At 40.6% G+C, this 21,432-nt stretch overlaps 1 protein-coding gene across 1 annotated transcript in view; it reads left to right on the forward strand.

The window, feature by feature from the left end:
* HTRA1 (HtrA serine peptidase 1) overlaps nucleotides 1-21,432 on the forward strand; it is a 34,059-nt gene that overhangs the window by 6,508 nt on the left and 6,119 nt on the right. The window contains exons 2-4 of the mRNA XM_075026557.1: nucleotides 10,277-10,376; nucleotides 10,708-10,912; nucleotides 20,776-20,970. Of these exons, the coding sequence (XP_074882658.1) occupies nucleotides 10,277-10,376; nucleotides 10,708-10,912; nucleotides 20,776-20,970 (500 nt within the window). The remainder of the gene's footprint in view (nucleotides 1-10,276; nucleotides 10,377-10,707; nucleotides 10,913-20,775; nucleotides 20,971-21,432) is intronic.

Below are 21,432 nucleotides of genomic sequence, written 5' to 3' on the forward strand. Positions count from 1 at the left end.
TGTCATGGCATAGCTATGCTATAGGCACCCCGTTAAAATTTTCTGTTACTAGTTAACCAGACCTTGTTCTTGTGTCCATCATTTTTTCCCATCAAATTCTGTCAGGGTTTCTCAGTCTTTCCATCTCCCCGCTCTTGTAAAGCTGCCTTTTTGGTGAGATGGGAGGGATGGGTATGCAGTGAATAGTTCCTATAGCTAGTTTTACAGGCTTGTTACCAGAAATATTGATGAGATGGAGCTCATCAAATTAAAGAAACACTTCACGTTTCTGATAGCAATTGGATTTGCACGTATTTTTCCTGACAATGCATATTAAATCTAGTAACCGTGCATAGAAGTTATCCAATGGTCTAAAATTTGAAATGGTTTACATAGCAGAGCATTAGGAGAAGCTCACAACGTTTTTCCAGAGGCTAACGTTGTTACGCCATTTTACAGATAGTGAATCTAGGGCAGGGGAAGATAAAGAGCTTTGCTCAAGGTCAGCCAGTACGCCAGTAGCGGAGCTGAGAGCTAAGTGAGGTTTTATGAGTCCCTGCTCATTTTTTTCTGCCCCTTGCCAGCATTGCCGCTCCATTTTCCATTACTTTTCTTTTCCATTACTCTATTTCTTAAACTTGCAGACTGTAGTTTTGGCTTCATTCTGCAAACAGCATCGATGATCTGTCAATCTGCATCTGCAGACAGTAATTTTGGAGGAGAGAAGTGGGTGGACCGAGGAGCACTAATAAGGAAGAGAAACCCAAGCTACTCTCTCCCCTCCTGCCATCCCACTCCCAAAATAAGCACACCCCCTCCCCAGGAATCTCATACTTCAACATTTGTGGTGCTAAAGGGATGATTCATTCCTGTTTTCCAGGACAAGATATGCACTGTTTGATATGTCTGCCCATTCTATATCAGAGATCTGTATGTAGACCTCTATTTATAAAGGAAAAGCTTGGCTGACCCTTGTTTTCTTTTGTATTCAGACAGTAAAAGCGGGCAAGCAGAGACCACTTATAAATAAAATACGAAAAATATTCAGATAATCCATAAAATAAAGAAGAATAGATGTGCAGGTAAAAAAGCCACTATGTAAATAGCTAATGTTGATAGGGGAGCTGTGAATATGATAATTAGAACTCTAAATAGCATAAAAATATGCCTATTTGAGAGAGTGAAATAGGAACCTGCTCTTCTTTTAACCTTTAGGGAGAAACTATAGATGCAGTGGGGCAGGGCGCTGTGTGATGGTGGCTGTCTCACCAGTGGCAGTGCCACCTCCTTTCTGTAGTTCCCAAAATGGGACGATGGAAGTACTGTCTGCATTACTCCAGGTTCATTTCCCACACACTCATTGATTTCTGATGTCTACATCAAAACAAATCTGGACGGTCTTAGAGCGATCTTAAGATGGCTGTAGAAAATACTGTCAGAGGCTGAGGGATTTCAATACATAGATATTGTGGCTTTAGCAATATAGTTATGCTGGATTTATGTAATGCACAGTTACAAAGCCCCAGAGTAGGAGGGAGGTTTGTGTTTTATTACTGTTTTGAAGTTTTTCCTATGGATTTGGTCTTTTTGCGTATCATCTCTGTGTCACTGTAAGAAGAGTCCTGCCACAGCCAAGTGGTGAAATCAATGCCTTCTCCAGCTGCAGAGAAGCGGCATCTTCGGAGGCTTTTTTTAGGCTTGCATCTTAAGAGGCTTTTTTTAGGTTTCTCGTTAGAGGAAAAAATGTTTAAAAAGCATGAAAACAAGAACTTGTTTTTATTCCCTGGTGTCTTCATACCAGGGTTCCTGGAAGTTGAAACTAAGTCTCTCTTAAGCAGGGATTTCTTCTAAAGATGCAGTGCGAAAGTTTCTCACATACTTAAAATGAGACCTTAATGGCTTTATAATGTTAAGAGGAATTTTCAAGATCAGACAGCTGTTGGTTGCACAAAGGATATAGGAATTACCACGTCCTTGTTACTTAATAGACGTTTTGAGGTTGTTTTGCTGGTTCTCTGCCTGTGATGAGTGGAGCTGGTAGGTAGAGCAGGGTGATGACTTGAGTCAGAGGGGACGTAAACTGAGCAGGGCTGGAAAAAGGAGAGGAGAAATTATTCCTGACTCATCTGTTGTATTTTCAGCCTTCTGCAGGGAAGAGAATACCGTGTCTGCTTTAACCTGTTGACTGAAATATTCTTTTCATCTGTCTGCAGGAAATCAGGCAGACTTTTTTCCATAACTACCTGACTTACATTTCTTGATGTTTCCAGTTCAGACAGGACTACTGTTAATGATGTTTTCGAGCTCAGCACTCTTTGCCCTTGTCCTGAATTGCTCTTCACCTTTGTTTTTGGTTTTTTGTTGGTTTTTTTTTGTGTGTGCGTGTGTCTGAGCATCTATCTGCCTGCACCCTGCCTTCCCTCCTCATCCCCCAGACAGACCAGTACAAGCGTGGTGAGCGCTGCTGGCACGACCACCCCGAGCTGAGCATCTTTGTCAGAGGGCTGCTGACTTGCCATTAATTTGTCACCTCCTCCAATGAGCCCGGGCTCGGTATTGTATTAATATGGCAATGCTGCTCCGGGAACAGCGTGTTCCTCCTCGCAGGGCTGCGTTCCTCCGTCCCGGGGCTCCAGACTGGCTGTTTATGTAGAAGTTGGGTTTCCTCCCACCTCACCGCTGGTGTTTACAGAAGGAATCGCAGCTTCCTGTTGTGTTAGATGGAGCTGTCGCTCCGCTCTGGATTCCTGCCCTCCCTGCTTACACCGAATTGCTTTTTATCCTCATCAGTTTGAAAGTCTATTGCTTTTGCTCGCTACTACTATAATTGTGAGACTTTTTTGCAGGGGCAGCCAGTGCGCTTGGTTTATAGAAGAATTTCTGGCATTTCTGGGCGTTTTTATGTACATATTTTCTCCCTGTGAGGTTCTTCAAGGGTTGCTAAAGCTTGAGACTAGTCCCACGAGATGAAACAGGAGTTATGCCCATTTTAAAGGTAAATCTAAGACACCGAGGATTCCAATTTCTTTTCATAAGTTGCGTAGAGACTGAGTAACGCCAAGATGCATGCATCCTTCCTGGGTCTTCCTCCTTCTGCGCAATGTTCCAACCATTTGACATCTGTCTAGCAATTCAGTAGTTGAGTTGCAGTAGAAGATGCTCTCTATCTGATTCATTTACTCCTTATTCTCTCTCATAGACAAGTGGTAGGAACAGTTGCTGTTCCACTAAAATGTTAAGTTATATATCTGAAGTTATATAGGAACTTGCTACAAGAAAGCTGGAGGCACATTGCCCAAGGACATTGACCGTTTTCAGTGACAAGAAAATCTTGAATTACATTGGGACTGGGTGCCAAAGAGGTCTGTTTCATACTAAGAAAGAAGCTGGACCAAAGAGGTTGGACTAAAGTTTCCTGAAGACTCTGTGCTTTACAATTTAGTTACCTTGAAATACGTTGTTGTTGTTGTTTTCTTGTTTTGTAAGTGTAGAAGAGCTCTGTATGTGTCATACTGTTCATGTAGTATGGCCATTCATGTGTTACCGATATCTGCTTTTACTTATTCACACATTTGCATTTTCAATACTTTACCCTCTTAAACTCTGAGCGGGGTAAGCATTAATTTGTGGCCAGTAGTTGGGAACAAGATGCGTGCAGAGACCAAGCTATCCAGTGCATGGCAGCAGCCTCTGCACCACCGGCAGGACCATCTTGCTGCTTGGTTGGGGTTTGTCTACTCTTTCACACCCTTTTCGCTGAAAATCAGTAAAGTCAGCTTTTGTTCTTGGGAATATCAACTAAAACGTGCAATTTATTCACCTTCGTTTCTGTACTCAAACGTGCTATGTTATATGAGCAACCGCACGCTGGTCTGAAAACCGTTTTGTGTTATCATTAATTTGAGAGCTGTTTTGTTCTACAAACTTTTGTATAGATTCCCTATTTTGTTTAGCTTGGCAGCCTGTTTGTTTGTTTGTTTAAAATCAGTGATTAAAATTAATGGCTTCAGGCTTTTGGATTAGCAGGGAAAATACAAATTTCAAAGCCTGCTATTTGCAAAATCTCTGGTGTATGTGACAGTCCTTGTTAAAGGTTGTCAAGAAAGAGTTGGTCATCTAAATATTATGATGATGATGAAAATGGACTTTATTTTCCCTTTGCAAGTTTGCATTCCTGCCAAAAAGCAATTTTACTTTAAATCCTCACTTTAATCTTGCAGTGGTTCTTGCTGCAGGAAATATTTTAAGTGAATACCAGATTTGTGCAGTTTACTATTTGGTAGAATAAAATGCTCAAAGTCTCTCCATTATTTAGTGCTATGAAAATATTTTTGTTTTTAGGCATGTCACAGTAATACAGATTTTCTTCTCAGAAATCTGTGAAGTGTGTTTAGTTTCTCCTTGGATTATACAGGGAAAAAATAACTGATGCAATAGCTTTATGAGCAAGATGCTGTGGTTTAGACCTCTCAAAATTCCCTCCATTGATCTAAAAGTTGTTCTTAAGCAAATCGTCTACGATACGTAGAATGTTTCTTGTTTTCTTAAGTGTTTTCATTGCGTAATATCCTTTTTTGGTGTATTACACAATTTATCCTTGAATAGGAAGCGGAATATTTAGGCTTGCAGTTTTATGTAATTTAAAAAAAAAAAAGCGTGGCAGCAGATCCCCATACATCACTTTTTCCTTGTGTCTCTCCAGTGGACCTTGCTGATACCACCATTTTCAGTGTGAGCTAAGCACATTTGCTGCAATTTTTGTTTCCATAGTAGCGTCAGAAGTTTTAACGTTTTCCTGTATGACATGAACAGGAGTTTGTACAAACACCAGCGGTTGGAGTTTTATTTGGGAGGGTGGAAGTTTTCCAAGTAAAACTTTACAGTCTTGTGGTTTGGGTTAGTAGTTACAGGTTCTGCCAGCGCGGAGGTTTCATGAGTACTTAAGCCCTTCTGGTTTCGTTCTGCAGAGAAACCCAAACCCAAGCTGTTCTTTCAGACTCTAGTCTGTGTATGCACCTGGGATTGTGTATGTGAATATAATGTTAAGCAGCGAGTACAGGAGGAAGCAATTATCTATTTTCAGCAACCTGGGTAGCTTAATACATTTAGTTAGCCCATAAACTTCAGCAGGTTGCGTCGGCTCTGCTTGTACTCTGTGTTACTGGGCAAGGATTTCATAGACACGCTTGTGATCATTATGGAGTTAACGGGAAAAGATAGATTAACCATAGATCCAAGCCCCATTTTCTTCCACTGGCACCAGGCTGATGTTAGCAGACCATGGGACCCCACCAGTTGAGATGGTAACGCTGGGTCTGGTGAACAGGGCAGGGGTGAAACAGCCCTCCCGGCTGAGCGTGCTGCTGCTTGGGTACAAGCATGAAGCAAACCCAAAGAATATTTTAATTTCGTTCCCCTGGAAGGACAGGGGCGTTGCCCTTTTCCAATATGAAGCATCTTTAATGGTGAACCTGGAGGTGGTGCTCCACCCTCCCTGCAGTTTGCATAGGAGCATCCTCTTTAACAGTTATAAAATTACAAATACTGATAGTTGCAGCTGTCTTGGATGATTACTCTTTCATGGGAAGTTGTTTTTTGGTTTTTGGGGTTTTTTTTAATCTTAATGGGAGTCAAAGTTTCTTGCTGTTTTTCAAGAAATTGAAGGCTTGATTCCAGTCTGAATCTGAGCTTTTTGACTTAGGACTTGAGAATATCTGGGGTGGTCACACCAGGTGAGGGTGGGAGGGACAGACTTGCTGGTGTTTACTGGGGTGTCCCTTTTTTTTCCCCTCCCTGTGTCCAGGACAAAAAGTCCCATTGAATGGGATGATAACCGTGTTGGTTCTAACTTCAGACCCTGGAAAGGAGACACAGGAGCGTTGAGATGCCTTAAGCCCAGGCTAGCTGCATTGGATGCAGTTGGGAAGCAGAGGAGAACGGGCAGGGAGCTGAGCTGGTCCCGATGGATGGGAGCAGAACCCCCTTGTTTGAAAGGGGGAAAACGTAAGAAAACTGGATGGGAAAAAGATCCATTTCTGACCAAGATGTACCTAAAGCTTTGTGTGAAGATCTGCTCTCATGAGAGGTGGACCTACACTGAGAGAAGACCTTCCAGAACAGCAGACACAGTTCTCACAACTGACGGGGAGAGGTTACTTTTATGAGATTTCTATCTCCAAAGCATCTCGTCAGTTTAGCTCAAAATATTACCAAAAGCAGCATGTATGAATTGTAAGCATTAAAGCATCAATGCCACTTTGAGTAATGACCTAATCAGCACCTAGATCTTAATATGCTTTTTGGCTCATCTTTGTGAAACCAAATTATTTCAGTTGTTTACAGCCGGGTGTGCTTTTTTTCCATGGCTTGGTATTCTGTCTTGCCTCCTAGCAGTTTGTTTACTGATACTAGCCCTCTTAATGTCAGCTGGCAGAGATTTTCCTTTTCATTCAAGGGCTGACAGCCAGCACACCTTTGAAGTCCCTGAAGAATTAGTTGCCTCAGGAATTTTTCATGCTGTAACCTATTTATGTTTTTTTTAAGTCAGTTTTTGATCATCAACTGAATTCACAACCATCATCCTTATAATGTCATTAATAAAGTTTTCTTAACCATGCTCATGGGCATTTAGGGCATTGTGCAATAGTTCAGTAAAAACATTACAAAACACAATAATCACAGCATATAAATAGAAAGAGGAACAGTCTGCAAAGATCTGAACATTGAAGCCTGATGCTATTTAGGTGCTAGAGCTTTATCCACGGCCACCTCTCAATGATTTAAAATTAAAAACAAACAAACAAAACAAAAAGAAAAACCCCACAAAAATCTCCAACACCAAATAAAAAAAAAAAAAAAAAGAAAATACTCTACTAAGAACAAAGCTCCAGAAGGGTGTGGTTTAAAGAAAAAGGCCAGAAAATTGGGGAAACTTTATTCTCATGAATTCAACACTGGTTATACCAAACCAGTATAACCAAAGAAGCACTCTTGAGCTGAGAAAACTACATTTTTGGGACCAATTTAAGCATGGAAGTAAAGAGCTGGCCACCTGCTTGTGCGGTGCCTGTTAGTCAGGATGAATGTTGTGGTTGGATGTGTGTATGAGAATACACATGTACCGGGGATTAAATAGTCAAAACCATATCATCAATCAAAACTTAAAGCTATTGCTTTTTTTGTTGCTTAATAGTCAAGCACAGTCCAGTAAACCACTGCAGTCTCCAGCTTTTCAAACCTGGAAACTTGGAGAATGTTGCATGATACCCATTCCACTCTTAAAACTGTATTTTCTACTAAGACCCTGAACTATCAGTACAGGTGGAAAATATGTGTGTTAGAGAGAAGAGGAAAGTATCTCCTGAGAAGTTCTGAATTTCACCGCTGTCTTCTACAGTGGCTGGTGATGGCTGGAAGCTACCATATGGTGGGTATTATTGGTGGGTTTATGGCAATTTAGGCTTCCACATAGTAGCCTATGTCTTCTGGTAATTCAAATCTAAGATAAAATTTTACATGGTGGTGGTTGCTTATAGGAAAGATAAGTGCACCTCTCAGCTCCCATGTGCATTGCTCAGTAATCCCAAAGAGCAATTAGCTATGGCGAGCATTAAGTATGTACGTAATGGGCAAATGCTATGCATGCACACGTGTCCACTTTGGTCTCATTTTTTGATAGGAGAAATTTTCAACTTATTAATGCTTTCACTATAGCCTTCAGATTTTGTGTCATCCCATGATGGTAAAGAGCAGTTGATAGGATTTTTTTTTTTTGTTAGCATTCATCAATGAATTCATCTGAATGGTAGTTTGACTTTTGTTTATTTGCTTTAAAAAGGTATGTTTTCCATTTAAATGGGCAGCTGTTCAAGACCTGTTGCAAAACTGTGTTACACAATGCAAGAATTCCTAATACATAAGCAATAGACAGGCGTGGCAAGCTGTTGTAAGCTTTTTAGGTCAGTATGCCATGAATCAGTATTTATTATCTAACTTTTTCAGACTATGAAATTTTGACCTTTTAACTGTGCAGCTTAGTTTGGGACTGTGCAAGGAGGTGAATTATATGCAAAATACTGTCACTTCTGCAATCTTGGCGTTTGTAGCCTCCCACTCAAAGTGAAGGCAGCTCTCTCAGATCAAGTATTAGTAGTCTTGCCATGTACAGCTTAGGCATCCTTTCTCTTCTTGAATAGCTAAATGCAAAAAAGATTGAAGGCATAAAAAAAAGCTGTGTGTTTCCTGTGCAGTTCCCTCATCCGTGGGAGCTTTCTTTTTCAAGGGCAGGATGTGACCTTTGAATGTCTACAGCATTGTAACTGAGAAGAAATCATTTTATAAGCAGTGATCAAAAAGCATATTGATGGATACAGTAGTGCCCTGTGGAGTTTTATCCCAACATCGCGTTAATCCAATCTGATAATCTGTCAAAGCTCCTATTTAATGCGAGGGAATACTTCCAAGCTGCAGTTCCCATTCTCCTACCAGTTTTCCAAAACACTCCTGTTACAGTTGTCAGCTTTATAGCAATGGCATCATTCATTTGATACCAAATATTTCTAATAAAGAGAACGTAAATCCTTTGGTAAATTGATGCTTGTCACTTGGCAAGGCCTTTTGCCTTTCTGGCATAAAAGTCCAAGGACAACAGCTTATGCATAAATCAAGAAAGCACAGAATGCTTTTGAGGAGAAGAGTAGGTGAGGACACAAGTTTCCTGATCAACGTTCCTGCTTCATAAAGCAGATTAACGTCTCCGAACTGTGATCTGAAACTGCATAGCGGATTATGTGGTTACTGCTGTAGCTGCTGTTCATGATTGATTGCATTTAAAAGCCCTTGAGATGCTTCACAGGGTATAATGGGAATAAAACATGTTCTTGAGTGATCAGATAGCGTTTGGGTTGAGCATCCGCCCCTCTCATGAAGGCAGTGTATGCTAGCTGGTATTGGTAAGTCACCTGAAACCAGTTGTTCACCCATGAATCAAACCGGTATCTGATTAGTATTAAAAGCAGCAATGTTTTGTTCCCAAGTCGTTCCTCTGAATCTCTTTTTGCCTCCAGTATCTACTTAAAACTTTGCATAGTTTTCCAATCTGGTTTTCAGATAGTGAAGGTCATTCAGGTATCGGTGTTGGGAATATTTTTATAGGATAGTCCTGCGTCTCCTTCTACAATTCTGCAAATCAATCGTCCTGTTACACCATCACAGGCACTTACAGCATCCACAAGCTGCTTACTGCTTTAATCTCTGGACGGATTTAGAAGCCAAATGGCAAGGACGGATGGGAGCAGCACAGCACATTAATACTCATCTGAAAGTCAATTGCACATTTGGCTTTTGCTTTTATAACATGAGATGGAAGCATCAGATAAAATGGGAAGACTAATGAAAACAAAGGGTGTTTCTTGCCTCTAGGGAAATATAAAAGAACTCTTTGGGGTGTTCCAATTGCTTAGTTGCTCCCAATTTGGAAAAAAAAAAAAATGCCCCCGAACTACTTGAGGAAGGGAAGCTGTGTCAGAATTGTGAGGTTTTTTCCAGATATTTTAGACATCTGATGGTGCAGACAGGTTTTCTGATGGCCACAATAGGAGTTTGGTATCCAGTTGCTTTTGAAAATCCCACTGACCTCCCTTGAATACTCAGTGACCACGAGCTTTTGTGTTACAGCACTGCCCAGGAATGCAGAGCTTTGTGGTCCCATTGTTTTCCTGCGCGTATCTATTTTATAGCCTTGAGGGGGGTTCGGTAACTCCAAAGTACAGTGGGATCGGCTCCTAAGTGGAGTTGATGGACCACAAGTGGAGTTGATGGACCACGGATGGTATCAGTGGAAAGGATGCCTTGAGTAGGGTTGCACAGAGCGTACGTAGTGTGCATCCACCTTTAGGTGCCGGGCAGAGGCTGGTGGTTCAAGCCGTGCGGGCACACCGGTGGGAGAGGCTGCGCAAACCTCGTACCCGAGTTAAACTTCCACAGCGGCTGCTGTAGGCTTATGCTGGGGTCAGGACCTCCTTGTCCTCGGCATTTTACAAACGCAGCAGCGTAAGACTTCAAAAATCCCGAGCGGGCCTGTTTTGGCAGAGGAACAGACCCCGTTTGTTTGATCTGAGAAGACCATACAGGCTAAATAGGCCATCCAGAAAAGCGGCGAGAGCAGTAATGGAGGGATCCAAGTACAAGATGCCTTTCACAAAGGGAGGAGCGGGGCTTTTTTTGATTCAGGTGTTTTGCAATGACCCTTATCCTGTCATTTGAAGAACTCGTGACATGTTTTCTGTTTCTATTTCAGGCCAAGAACATCCTAATAGCCTGCGGCACAAATACAACTTTATTGCAGATGTGGTGGAGAAGATAGCTCCTGCTGTGGTTCACATTGAATTATTTCGCAAGTAAACAAGACGCCTAGTTTTGATTTTTGTATTCTTGAAAACAGCTGCCAGTGTGCCAGAAACGTTGACTGATGCTATGTAATAGCAAAGAGTTTTTTGAGATGATAAATATTTGTCATGCATAAGAATTAAAGATAATTTAAGAGTTCTGGCAAAAAAAAAAAAAAGTTAAACTAATGCATGTGCATTGTCTTGTTAATGATAGTAAGTAACAGTAGATATCCTAGAGCATTAAAACCCACCAAACTCTTTTTGGCTGCGTGTTATTTGGAGTGATTTGTGATCTTTCAACTTTCTGCAGTGATAAATGTTTCTTTCCCATGTCTTTTAGACTTCCTTATTCAAAGAGGGAGATTCCTGTTGCCAGTGGCTCAGGGTTCATTGTCTCAGAAGACGGACTGATAGTGACAAATGCCCATGTTGTCACCAACAAAAACCGCGTGAAGGTGGAGCTGAAGAATGGTGAAACATATGAAGCTAAAATTAAAGATGTTGATGAAAAAGCTGACATTGCACTAATTAAAATAGATTCTCAGGTGAGTCGTTAAAGTAAGACGCATTTTAATTCTCTTAATTTAGTACCTTCCTTTCCAAAAGCTATTGCTAATTTTCATGTTTGAAGGAAAGGCTGGTAGTTTAGTGGTCTGAGTATACAGAGAATATTTGAGCTAGGTGGATACACATTTTCAAAAGCCAAGTTTGGGGTTGGTACTGGTTAATTTTATCACCTCTCAGTGTAGTGCAAGCAAGTATGTAGCACTTTGGTATGCGTCCTCAAAATAAAAACCAACGACGTGTTTTGCTGGCTGGTTTACACACGCATTGGCTAATATAACTCTCCCTCTGAGAAGAAATGTGGATGTTCCCTTGTGGTTGGTAGAGGGACTTATTAGTCTTTCTTGTGTGCCCATACTGAAGTCACAAATTGCTTTTAGAGGATGCGTTTGTCCCTCTGAGGTACCACGCTTGTCTAGATACTAAAATAGAAAATATTTTAGGAAGTATCTCGAACTTGCAAGTTAAAGCCAGCTTGGAAAGATGCTCTTACACTGCAAGTGGCTTTCTGAACAAATGGGAATGCAACTTCCCGTCCGTAGTCTCCCTCTATCTCAAACATATGGCTGTCAGCGTTACTCTGCCTCCTGCAACAGCAGGAAAGCTGTCATGCGGTTCTGCGCACGTCGACAATGTAGCGCAAGTGGAATATTGTGTTGAAATACTGTGTAATGTAGATGCAATTAGATGCATGTGATTGCTTGGGGTGCTGCTCATATTGGTTTCCCTTGTTTGGACTATTAGTTAATCACCTCCAAATTTAACAGGCAAGAATGTCTCATTTGAAACACATGACTCAAAAATGTGTAGATCTTGCAGTGTTGTTTTAGTTCAGACCTATTCCCCAGTGAGGTCAAAAGTGTTTGTGCCAGAGTTCATGACTAAACCAGACATCTAATGCAGAACTCTTGGATGACCCAAGATACGAAGTGCTCCTGCTGCTCCCTTGCCACCTTTGTCATTTAAAACTCTCTCTTTTTTTCTTATTTAAAAGCTTCTTAACAGCAACATGGCAGAAAACCTTAACGATACCAAGAATGGTTTTTGCCATGTTGTTTTTACCTCCATTTTCCTGAGGTAACCTATGTACGCATTTACCAATTGCTTCTTTTCTCAATGTTATCTTAAAATAAGCAAAAGCAGATCTGCAGTAACAAAGCAAAGAGAAAGATCCCCAGGATAAGAACTGACAGCATTAGGCTGAATAGGATGTCGCAGGGAGTGAAGTGCAGCTGGAAAAGTGATTTAAAATTGGAATTCTGCACAGCATGGTGGGTAAAGTAGACCGGAAAACGATGGTGAGAAGGAAAGGACTTGAAACAATAGGAAGGTGAGCTTCGGAGAAAAGAGAAGCTGGTGTGTCAAAGAGAGGAGACATTGAACTGATGTGACAGATCATTTGGGGGACTTAAGAAGAGAGCAGATGTAGAGTTTTATGTTATTTGATACCCTAGAGAAATGGCTCCAAAATTTCCCTGGTAAGCTGCTTGTGGGAAGAGAGAACATGGAAGACTGGAAGCAGCTTGGAAAAAAGAGAATGCAGCCAGATGAGTTGCCTGTAGTGGAAACCACTGCTAAACAGGACTGGAATTGGTGATTCTAGTTATGACTTGCGAGATGGCAGATACTCTTCTTTTTTAAAAATTACTGCTGTGTAATTAAATGATAGTCATCTTCTTCCAGCAATTTAAGTTTTGAACGTGGTTGTGACCCTGTTTTGCTAACAGCACATCAGCATTGCAACCTAATTCGTTTATATATACTTGCAAATTCTTTAAGGCAGGAGCACTTTTTCTGTCTTAGAGCTATCTAGAGCCAAATCAGCTACATTTTTCTTTTTGGAGGTGGAGAGGGGAGGGATTGGCCTATTAATAATATTAAGTTGTCTATGAGAAAAAGTCTTGGTTTTAATGAAACTTTGGTAAGTGCCTCAGCGCCTGGAGGCTGAGCTCTTGCTGAAGGAGGTGAGCAGGTCCCCTGCTGTCTTCCTTGCGTAATGTCAGCTTAGCACATCCATCTGGGTAGCAGGAGATCAAATTTCCTATCTCTGCTCTAAATTAGGTAGAATATGGATATAAACTTGGGTCTGACGTACCCATGGTAAGTGTCATATCAGTTGTACAACCCAGTACCTCGTATGTTGTTTCCCCCTGGCCCCTGGCTGTTGCATCTCAGGATAATTTTGAGAAGACTTGGGGAAAGTATCGCTTGGCGTTTTTGGGGGATGGGAGACCAGTTTTCCAGCTAGCTCTATTGATGTGGCACTGGGAAATGCCAATCCAAGGTGAGTCCTGAGGCACTTCTGTTTGCAGGACAGATGATGTGTTGCGCTTGGAGACTTAGAAATGCAAAATTTTAAGTGTTCACAAAAAGTTAAAATGGAAATGCGGTCATCTGAAAAGTTGACTTTATGACTGAACTTTCATGTGACATTTTTATTTATCCATTCAAGTTCAGTGTTTGAGCTTTCCTTTTTGTACTGAAATGCCTTGCAATCATCCAGATTCATAAAAGGCTTTTTAAAATCACAGAGGTAGTAACTTGTTGAAATTGAAATGTATTTGATGACTAAAGAAGTCAATTTGGCGGTACAAATAACCCTTTAAAAATCTGGGTATAGCATGAAAACCATCCCTAAGAATTTTTCTGAAGAGGTGAAGTTCTTCCTTTTGAATAAATTATTTGAAGATGACATCAAAGATGCAGAAATTTTTTTTTCTTCTGTTTTTGTGTGGCATGTTAAGGCAGGATCTGAAGGCTGAAGAATGCCTCTGTGGTTAGGAACAGAGCTGGGCTTGAAGTATGAGTTTAGGCTGTCAGCTGGTATTCCTAAAACTGTTAAGATTTTGCAGCAGCTTGCATGCTGTTTTTCTTTAAGGTGTGAACATCTGGCCAAAGACATTACTAGAACTAATTTGGCTTTGCTGAGTGCAATAGGAAATGAAAGAAGGTGGTAAAATCTGGGCACCAGTAAGGATGAACTGTTTCCCTCATTAAATTCTTCTCCATGGAAAAACATGTTGCAGTCAATGAGGAACAGAAATCTTGGAGTTGTTCTTCTAATCCTAAAATAAACTTAATTTTACAGTCTGTAAAGGAGAGAAACTGTATTTCTTGTGTCCGTAGTGAGACACAACAGTTTGCTGAAGTGTTGAAAGTAGGAAGTAAGACTGGAGTCAAGTGTTGTAAACGTGAATGCCGTATAACTATCCTTCCAAATGGAAACAGCTTTGAGGAGATGGCAATACTAGAAAGAAACAGCGCAGTTGCAGACAATTTGGATATGAACATGCAAAATTTATAAAACTTCCCTAGAAAAATTTGGACTTTGGCAGCATAGGCAGAGGCTGGTGAAATAATCCACCCTGTGTGGCATGCGTGATACTGCAGTGAGCCTGAAATCCATCAAAAGTATTGCACAACACTCCAGAGCTAACAGATGCTTTTGAGCTGGCAGAGCTTGCTTATGAAATTCATCTCAAGACAAGTAACTACCTTGTTAAATGAGAATGTGTGATGCAGCTGCTGAAAACTTCAGGAGGAGGAAAGAAAATTTTAGGGTGGTTTAATGGACAATGTCGGGGTTAATGGAGGGCAGAATTAGAAAAGAGCAGATCCCTTTCACCCCTGGAAATTGGACTCTGCCTGCAGAGATGATCTCTGTGGCAGGTGCCTATGTTTTGACAGTGAGTACAGAAGAGGGGAGCATGGTGAACGGCTTTATTTTGAGGTGTATCTTCTTCCTACATGCTTAAAAACCAGCCATGAGACACTTCTCACCGACTCTGAAGTAGCACCTATGTCACAGAAGGCATGCCAGGGTCTGAAGATTTTTGTTCCTCAGCGTGACCAGTTGCTGCCTTCTGTATCCCAGGCAGGATTTGGCATCTACATGGTACAGCAGTAGTGGGTTTGTGACCAGTCTCTAATTTGCGGTGGTATTTCACCATTTTGCTTAAGGTTTTCCCTGCATCTTAGTAATAACCACTTAGTTTGACGCTTTTAAATCAACAAGACCTTCTGCCCTCATTCCTTCGGTGGTTTCATGAGGCAATGCAGCGTCTGTATCTTTGTGGTCAGAGGGGATTTGCTTTTTTTCCCCTGTGTGTACAAACTGGAGGAAGCAGGAAAGCAAACTTTCCTGTTTGTGTATCAATATTTTAATAGCCCACATTTTGAAAAACCAAACTACTTGAATTCCAGATGTAAGCGGCTTTTCTAAAATGCTGTTTTACTTTGAAATCTGTCACTGGATATTGCATTGCTTCCTCTTGAGAGCCTGAGGAAGCCCACATATTGGTTCCAGAAGTCTTCAGGACCCATAGAAATGAAATAGCTTGTAAAAAGCTTGGATGTTAACTCCTGTTTACTCATCAGTTTAGGCAGCAGTCGTTTCCTGCCATCCTCATCTCCTAGGAGCCCTCGCTGTGGGGACGATGCGCTGGTCCAGCTCCCCACGCAGCAAAATGCTCACACATCTCCGGGGTGGGTCTGCCAGCACCAGGGTATTTTATTTTAAAGGAGAACAGCAATATCTTGCCAGGTAATTGAAATCATGGTGACGTAGCAAAACAACGCTTCATCCTTTTTTCTTTTTTTCTGCAAGCTTCCCATGCTCCATATTTAGATAAGGAGAGTCAGTTTTGTTTTTCTAACTATAGATGAAATACTTTTGGAGGCTTGTAATGCATTCAGCTTGGGTTTTTAATTTTCATTGGCGTTTTGTCAAGCAGTTTCTAGATTGTAGATGATACTCTACATTTTTGTATGCTCATGACCTGCGTTTTTATTTTGCCATAACGTATTCTGAAAGTTAAATAGTTTCATTAATGAGAACAGAAATGCAATTCCTAGGGAAGTTACATGTCCTGCCAGAGTTCTTACAGCTGAATTAGCATACTATACAAGCATCTGGTTTTTTTCCACCTAAAAATAAAAAGTATGACGGAAATCTGTTGCTATTTAACACAAATTGAACTCGGAACAGAACATTTGTCTCCTCTTCATCAGAAGAATGATTGGACTGCAAACTGCTTCATGCATATTCGTGATCTTCCTTCCACAAATGAAGGGGATTACAGTGCAGAGAAGGGATTTACTTGCTTTCTATGCCAACATAGAGACAGATTCACTTGTTTCATGGATGAAAAAGTTCCAGCTGAAACACTTACTGGTTATGGCCGTCTGTCTCTTGGTTTTTATTTCTCTCTGGCTCTGGCCATGCCTGCTGGTGGTTGCATGCTGCCTGCCTCTTCTAGTTGCAGAGCTGATTCGTCCAGGCTCCACTTATTTTACCTGACTCGAGCTATGCTGGTAATGTACGTCAGATGAACATCCAACTCCCAGCTGATGATGCTTTTCTTCTATACTTGTCCTAATCTCTCGTGCAACGATAGCTGCATCTTACTGTTGGATGAAGCTGTTTCTTGGGAAATCCACAAAATCCATTTCGTGGGAGTGATGTTTATCCAGGGTTTGAGCCAAATCCATGTATAAAAATGTCTGAAGCTCTTTGGGATGAGAAAGGCTTAAAATATTAACGCTAATTAATGGCTCCTTCTCTGGCTGGGTGTAAACAGTGAGTCATGTGCCACTTATGGTTTTGCATGTTTAGTCCTATTTCTGTGTACTCGCAGAATGCCTGCTTGCAGATTTGTTTTATTGAGTAAACACGGATCCCAGCAGAGCCCTGAGGGTTCATCAAATGAAAATCGGAGGGAAAGAAAAGATGTTATGTGTTGCCCAAGGTCGTGCAGTGAGTCACTGGGAAAGCTGGGGTTAGGTGCTGGGTGTTTCTGGCTCCCCGTTCATTGTGCTGCAAGGCATGCTCGTTTGCCTGGGATTTTAATTAACTGTTGTGGCAAATCTATAGTTAACCGAAGAGAATCATGGGTTGTGACAGTAGTTACATCATCCTGATGACCATCAGTTGTTATGTAAAAATTGAAGAACGCCCATTTTATTAAGTATAGTTATTAAGGGCCCCAGACCCAAGCACTTAAGCTTAGTTTACAAGGACTGTCTTAACATCCTAGGCAAGAGCTTGCCAGTGGAAGGGTGTGAGGGCACAGGCAAGGTGTTCTGATACGATTCAGGTTACAATGCTGCTGTAAGTGCTTGCGCTGCGTTTCCAGCGCTCCTCTTGTGGACTGCAGAAGGACATACTTCCCATTTGATCACTTGATGCCCAGGGATTTTGATTGGTTTTATATTGATTTCACTTGACAACCACCTCTACAATTTAAATGAATACTTGGGGTTTTTTGATAGTGGAAAATTTAGTTCTGAATGTGGCAATGTTATTTTTAAGCTTTTTTAGAGAGAAACCCCCAAATTTAAAGCCACTACAATGTGTATACTCATCATGACCAATTCTTCATGGCATTTACTTGCAGAGGCACTAACGAGAGTGTTTACATGCAGTGCTGTTAGTGTGCTCTGCACCACAGTGCAAAATCATAAGGAACAGAGAACACATTTTCCAAAGCTATGTTTCATAATATGTGCAGCACAAGGCAATTTTAGCAATTGATTCTTGTTCCTAGGAAAAGGAAGGTTAGCCAAACTCTTTCCAGAAGGCATGTTGAATCACATGGATGACCCACAGCCAATCCATACAGCGTTAGACTTTGAACTGAAGCCTAGCTAGTATAGGCATAGGCTTGAAAACTCAGCACAATCAAAAGTAATTGTATTAGTCAGAGATTGTTCATGTATTTTCTTTCTGCTGCCAAATGCGATTTTGGCTTCGTGACTGTTTTTATAACTCAGGAACATTGTATAAATCTTTTACCTTTGTACACGACCAGTCTTTTTTTTTTTTTTCTATTAATGGGAAAAAAAAATAATTCTGTTTTCTTTTGCTTGTCCATGTTTCATTTCTGATAAAGGTCCTCTTTCTCTATGAAGTATCCGTTTCAAGTGGACTGGGATACAAACAAAAGCCACTTTTTGTGTTGTTTTGGTTGTTTTGTTTTTTTTTAAATAAGGAAAAGCAGTGCCAAAAAGAGATGCGCTTCTTGACCAACAACATCTTGAAAACACGTGCTACGTAAGCTTAATAGCATCTGGTGAGAGAAGGAAGGGCCAGCGTGCTCTCTCTATCCAAACAATACCCATATGGGGCTGTTTGTGTTGCATATACTGCATGCTTCCCAGCACAGCTAATCGTAGCTGCCTCTTCCCCGCTGTACTGGAGAGGTCCCTTGGAGTCAGGGCTGTGGTCTGAGATGATGAACCGCTCAGCAGCGTTGCCTTGGGATATTGCTGCTTGTCTGCTGTGCTGCAAACACGATGGGGAAACTGGGTATCACCGTTCGATCCTTCCCAGAATTAAGCCACAGCCTTGGTTGGGTTTATCTATGGCTGTGGCACTGATAGGGTCCAGGGATGGTTATTATTGAGTAGTTATTAGGGCATTGCTGGTTGTGAAAACTTTCCTCTGAAAAATAATTAGAAAGGGAAATGTTTTTCTCCTTACTGTATTGCCTATTCTGTTGCTCTTTCAACTATTCTGTTTAACAAGCAGTTGGTTAATTATTTTCTTGCTGTCTGGAGACTGAAAGATAAGTTTCCATTGAGCATCTTATCCTGTCTGAGATTTGGCAATGAGTTTTATCGAAACAATCTGTTCATCTGAGTAAAATTTTGCTGGTGGAATTGTAACAAAGTTGGATAAAGGATACACAGGACCGGGCTTGTTAAATATTAAAACCATAACTTCTGTATTTGCAGCAGCATATAGTGATGACCGATGCCTTTATTTTTTACTTTCTACTTTATAGACACTGCATATCTCCTAGGACATTTGAAATAAAACTGTAGGTGAAAAAATACAAAGTGATGGGCATTTGGGTTGGTTTATGTTACTGGATTTTTGTCCCTAAGGGTGACTTATCGATACAGGCTTTCAAACAGTTGATGACAAAAGACCCCTAAAGAGCTAGCTCTTGATTTCAAATTTAAACACCTAGTATTTCCCTTTTTTGCCAAAATTTAATAATGATTCAGCTCGTACTAACTTCTGAAGCAAAGTTATCACTAACTTGGGAATATGTACAAATAATCAGGCCATACTAAATATTACCTTGTTTCTTTGCTGCATGAGCACACAGTATATACCTTTTGGATCCCGTCAAGTAGGGGTGCATAAATCTGTGTGCTTTGGAACAGGTATGGGGTGAAAAAGGCACCTTTACAAATTTTCTGGAAGGAATGAATTACAAGAAGGAGTATTAAGCCAATTTGTGCCTCCATTTTAGGTACACAGCTCAAGAATACCTTGAAGGTACCCTGATTTTTAATAAAGTGACTATGTTACCCATTCCTTGGAAATTGGTTTAAGTGAATCTCTAGGTGGGGCTTCAACTGCGTCTAGAATCACTGGCCTGTTCTGAAAGTTTACACTAATGCCTTTTTCCTTTTGGGCCCGGGTTTGTTGAGCAAAGGAAAGAATTTTTAACATGGGGCAAGCTTGGAGGAAAGCTGTGTTAAAGTTAGGTTTGCCAAGCAAAAGATACATCCCTTGAGACTTCCTCTGTTTTGATTTAGGGTTGGGTAATGTCCTAATCCTCCAAATCCTTAAGTTGAAACCTGAATTTATACATGTCCAGGTCCGTTGATGCTAATAGAAATAGTCTAGTAACATGATTAAATACCTGGAGAGGGTCAGGATCATTTGGACAACAGGTTAAACATAAGAGGATTAGAAAATTTGTAACATCACTGGCAGGGTAAAGACTGATTTTTAAAAATACGAAGCAAAGAAGCGGAGCTCAATGCATATTTTGCAGGCAGGTGATAAATAAAGGCAAAGTATTTATTTGAAATATGATCTGTTTCAGAACACCCTTAATTACTTGGTGAGTTGCAGACCTTAAGAACTTCCCAGCTGTTTTCGGATTGCTGTGGCGGGGAGGTTATTTGTCCAGTTGAATCATCTGTTATCCAGCCAGTTCAGTGCCTGTGCAGATACAACATGTCTTGGAGAAACCATACTCGGTTCCCTTGAACCATTGCATTGGCAAGGGGGTGTGGATCCAACCTTCCCTCTTCTTCTTTTTTTTTTTTTTTTAATTGCTGTAAATTGCAGTGATCTCTATTGATGCTGGATTTTAAGAATGTTTTGTGTCTTAGTGGGAATGTCCTCAATAATGTGATAGTTAATATGTTTATATTAGAGATAAGATCTTGAAAGGAAACTATAATGGTATCCCGTACTGTCATAACAGAAAAATCCCAGAAAGTCTTTAAATCCTAACACCTTTAGGAGACATCAGTGTATGTAGGAGGCAATGTAATTATTTAGAAGGATACTCCATTGAAAAAAAAAAGTAAGATGAAACATTAGCTGGTGTCTTTTGAGAATATAAAAGGCTTTTAACTATACATATGCATGTTTGATACACTTTGGCTGTTGCTTTCATGAGTCTTTAGTGTTCACTCTTAATATATTTTATTTCAGCAGCTGTTGGCTAATTATTTCAAGAAGCTGTTGGAAACAACTCATTCCTAGTATCATCAGATGTTTGCTTTGTACAGCAGAGCATAAATATTCCTTTGGTCTTTTAATTGTTTTTGATTAATGGATACCTGTTGTGGAAAAAGTACTAGAGTCTAAAGAGCCCACTCTTTGGAGGAGAAGTTCATTGAGATGTTTCTCTACAGAGCCACATGAAATACTGAAAGGAAACAGAGCAAGCAAAATCCCCAAGGGATAAAAGCCTCTCTTTTTTTCCTCTGCTCTATTAATGTATTCGTGTTTCTGTGGAATTTGTTCTATGGATGTAGAAGTGTCTTAACAACATTTGATTTTTTTTTTAATTTATTTTATTTTTATTTGTAGGGTAAATTGCCAGTTCTTCTGCTTGGTCAGTCTGCAGACTTGAGGCCAGGAGAATTCGTGGTCGCGATTGGAAGTCCATTTTCGCTTCAAAACACAGTGACTACAGGGATTGTTAGTACCACTCAGCGTGGAGGGAAGGAGCTGGGCCTCCGCAACTCCGATATGGACTATATTCAGACCGATGCCATCATCAACGTATGTCCTGCTCTGAGCCTTGTCCCCTTTAGCTCTTAGATTTCATTAATAGTTACTCTGAAAATTCTGAAGAACAGTGAACATAGTTAGCTTTTCTCTTATCCATGTAAATATGGACATCTGCGTTGCCGCATTACTTGATTGTTGTTTAAAAATCCCCCAAGGAACCACCCCAAGTACAATATCTGCCTTCACTTCAAAATTCTTACAAATTACAAGGGAGGAGGCAATATTCTCTGGCAAATAAATATCTTTTCGAAATCCATCATTTGTTTTCTAAAAAAGAAGCCAAGCTTAGTTTAAGGATTCGAGTTGGTTTCTGCTTTAAGGCAAAACAATAGGTTTTGTACTTCTACTGTTGGCCTTGTAAGAAATCTTCGCTAACAGCTCCCAGAGCTGTGCTAAAATCTTCTAAGTTGCTAGTGTGGTACTATTAAAACAAAAGAAAAACCTTGGCTTTCT

Source organism: Buteo buteo, chromosome 4, assembly GCF_964188355.1.
Source record: "Buteo buteo chromosome 4, bButBut1.hap1.1, whole genome shotgun sequence".
Lineage (NCBI taxonomy): Eukaryota > Metazoa > Chordata > Aves > Accipitriformes > Accipitridae > Buteo > Buteo buteo.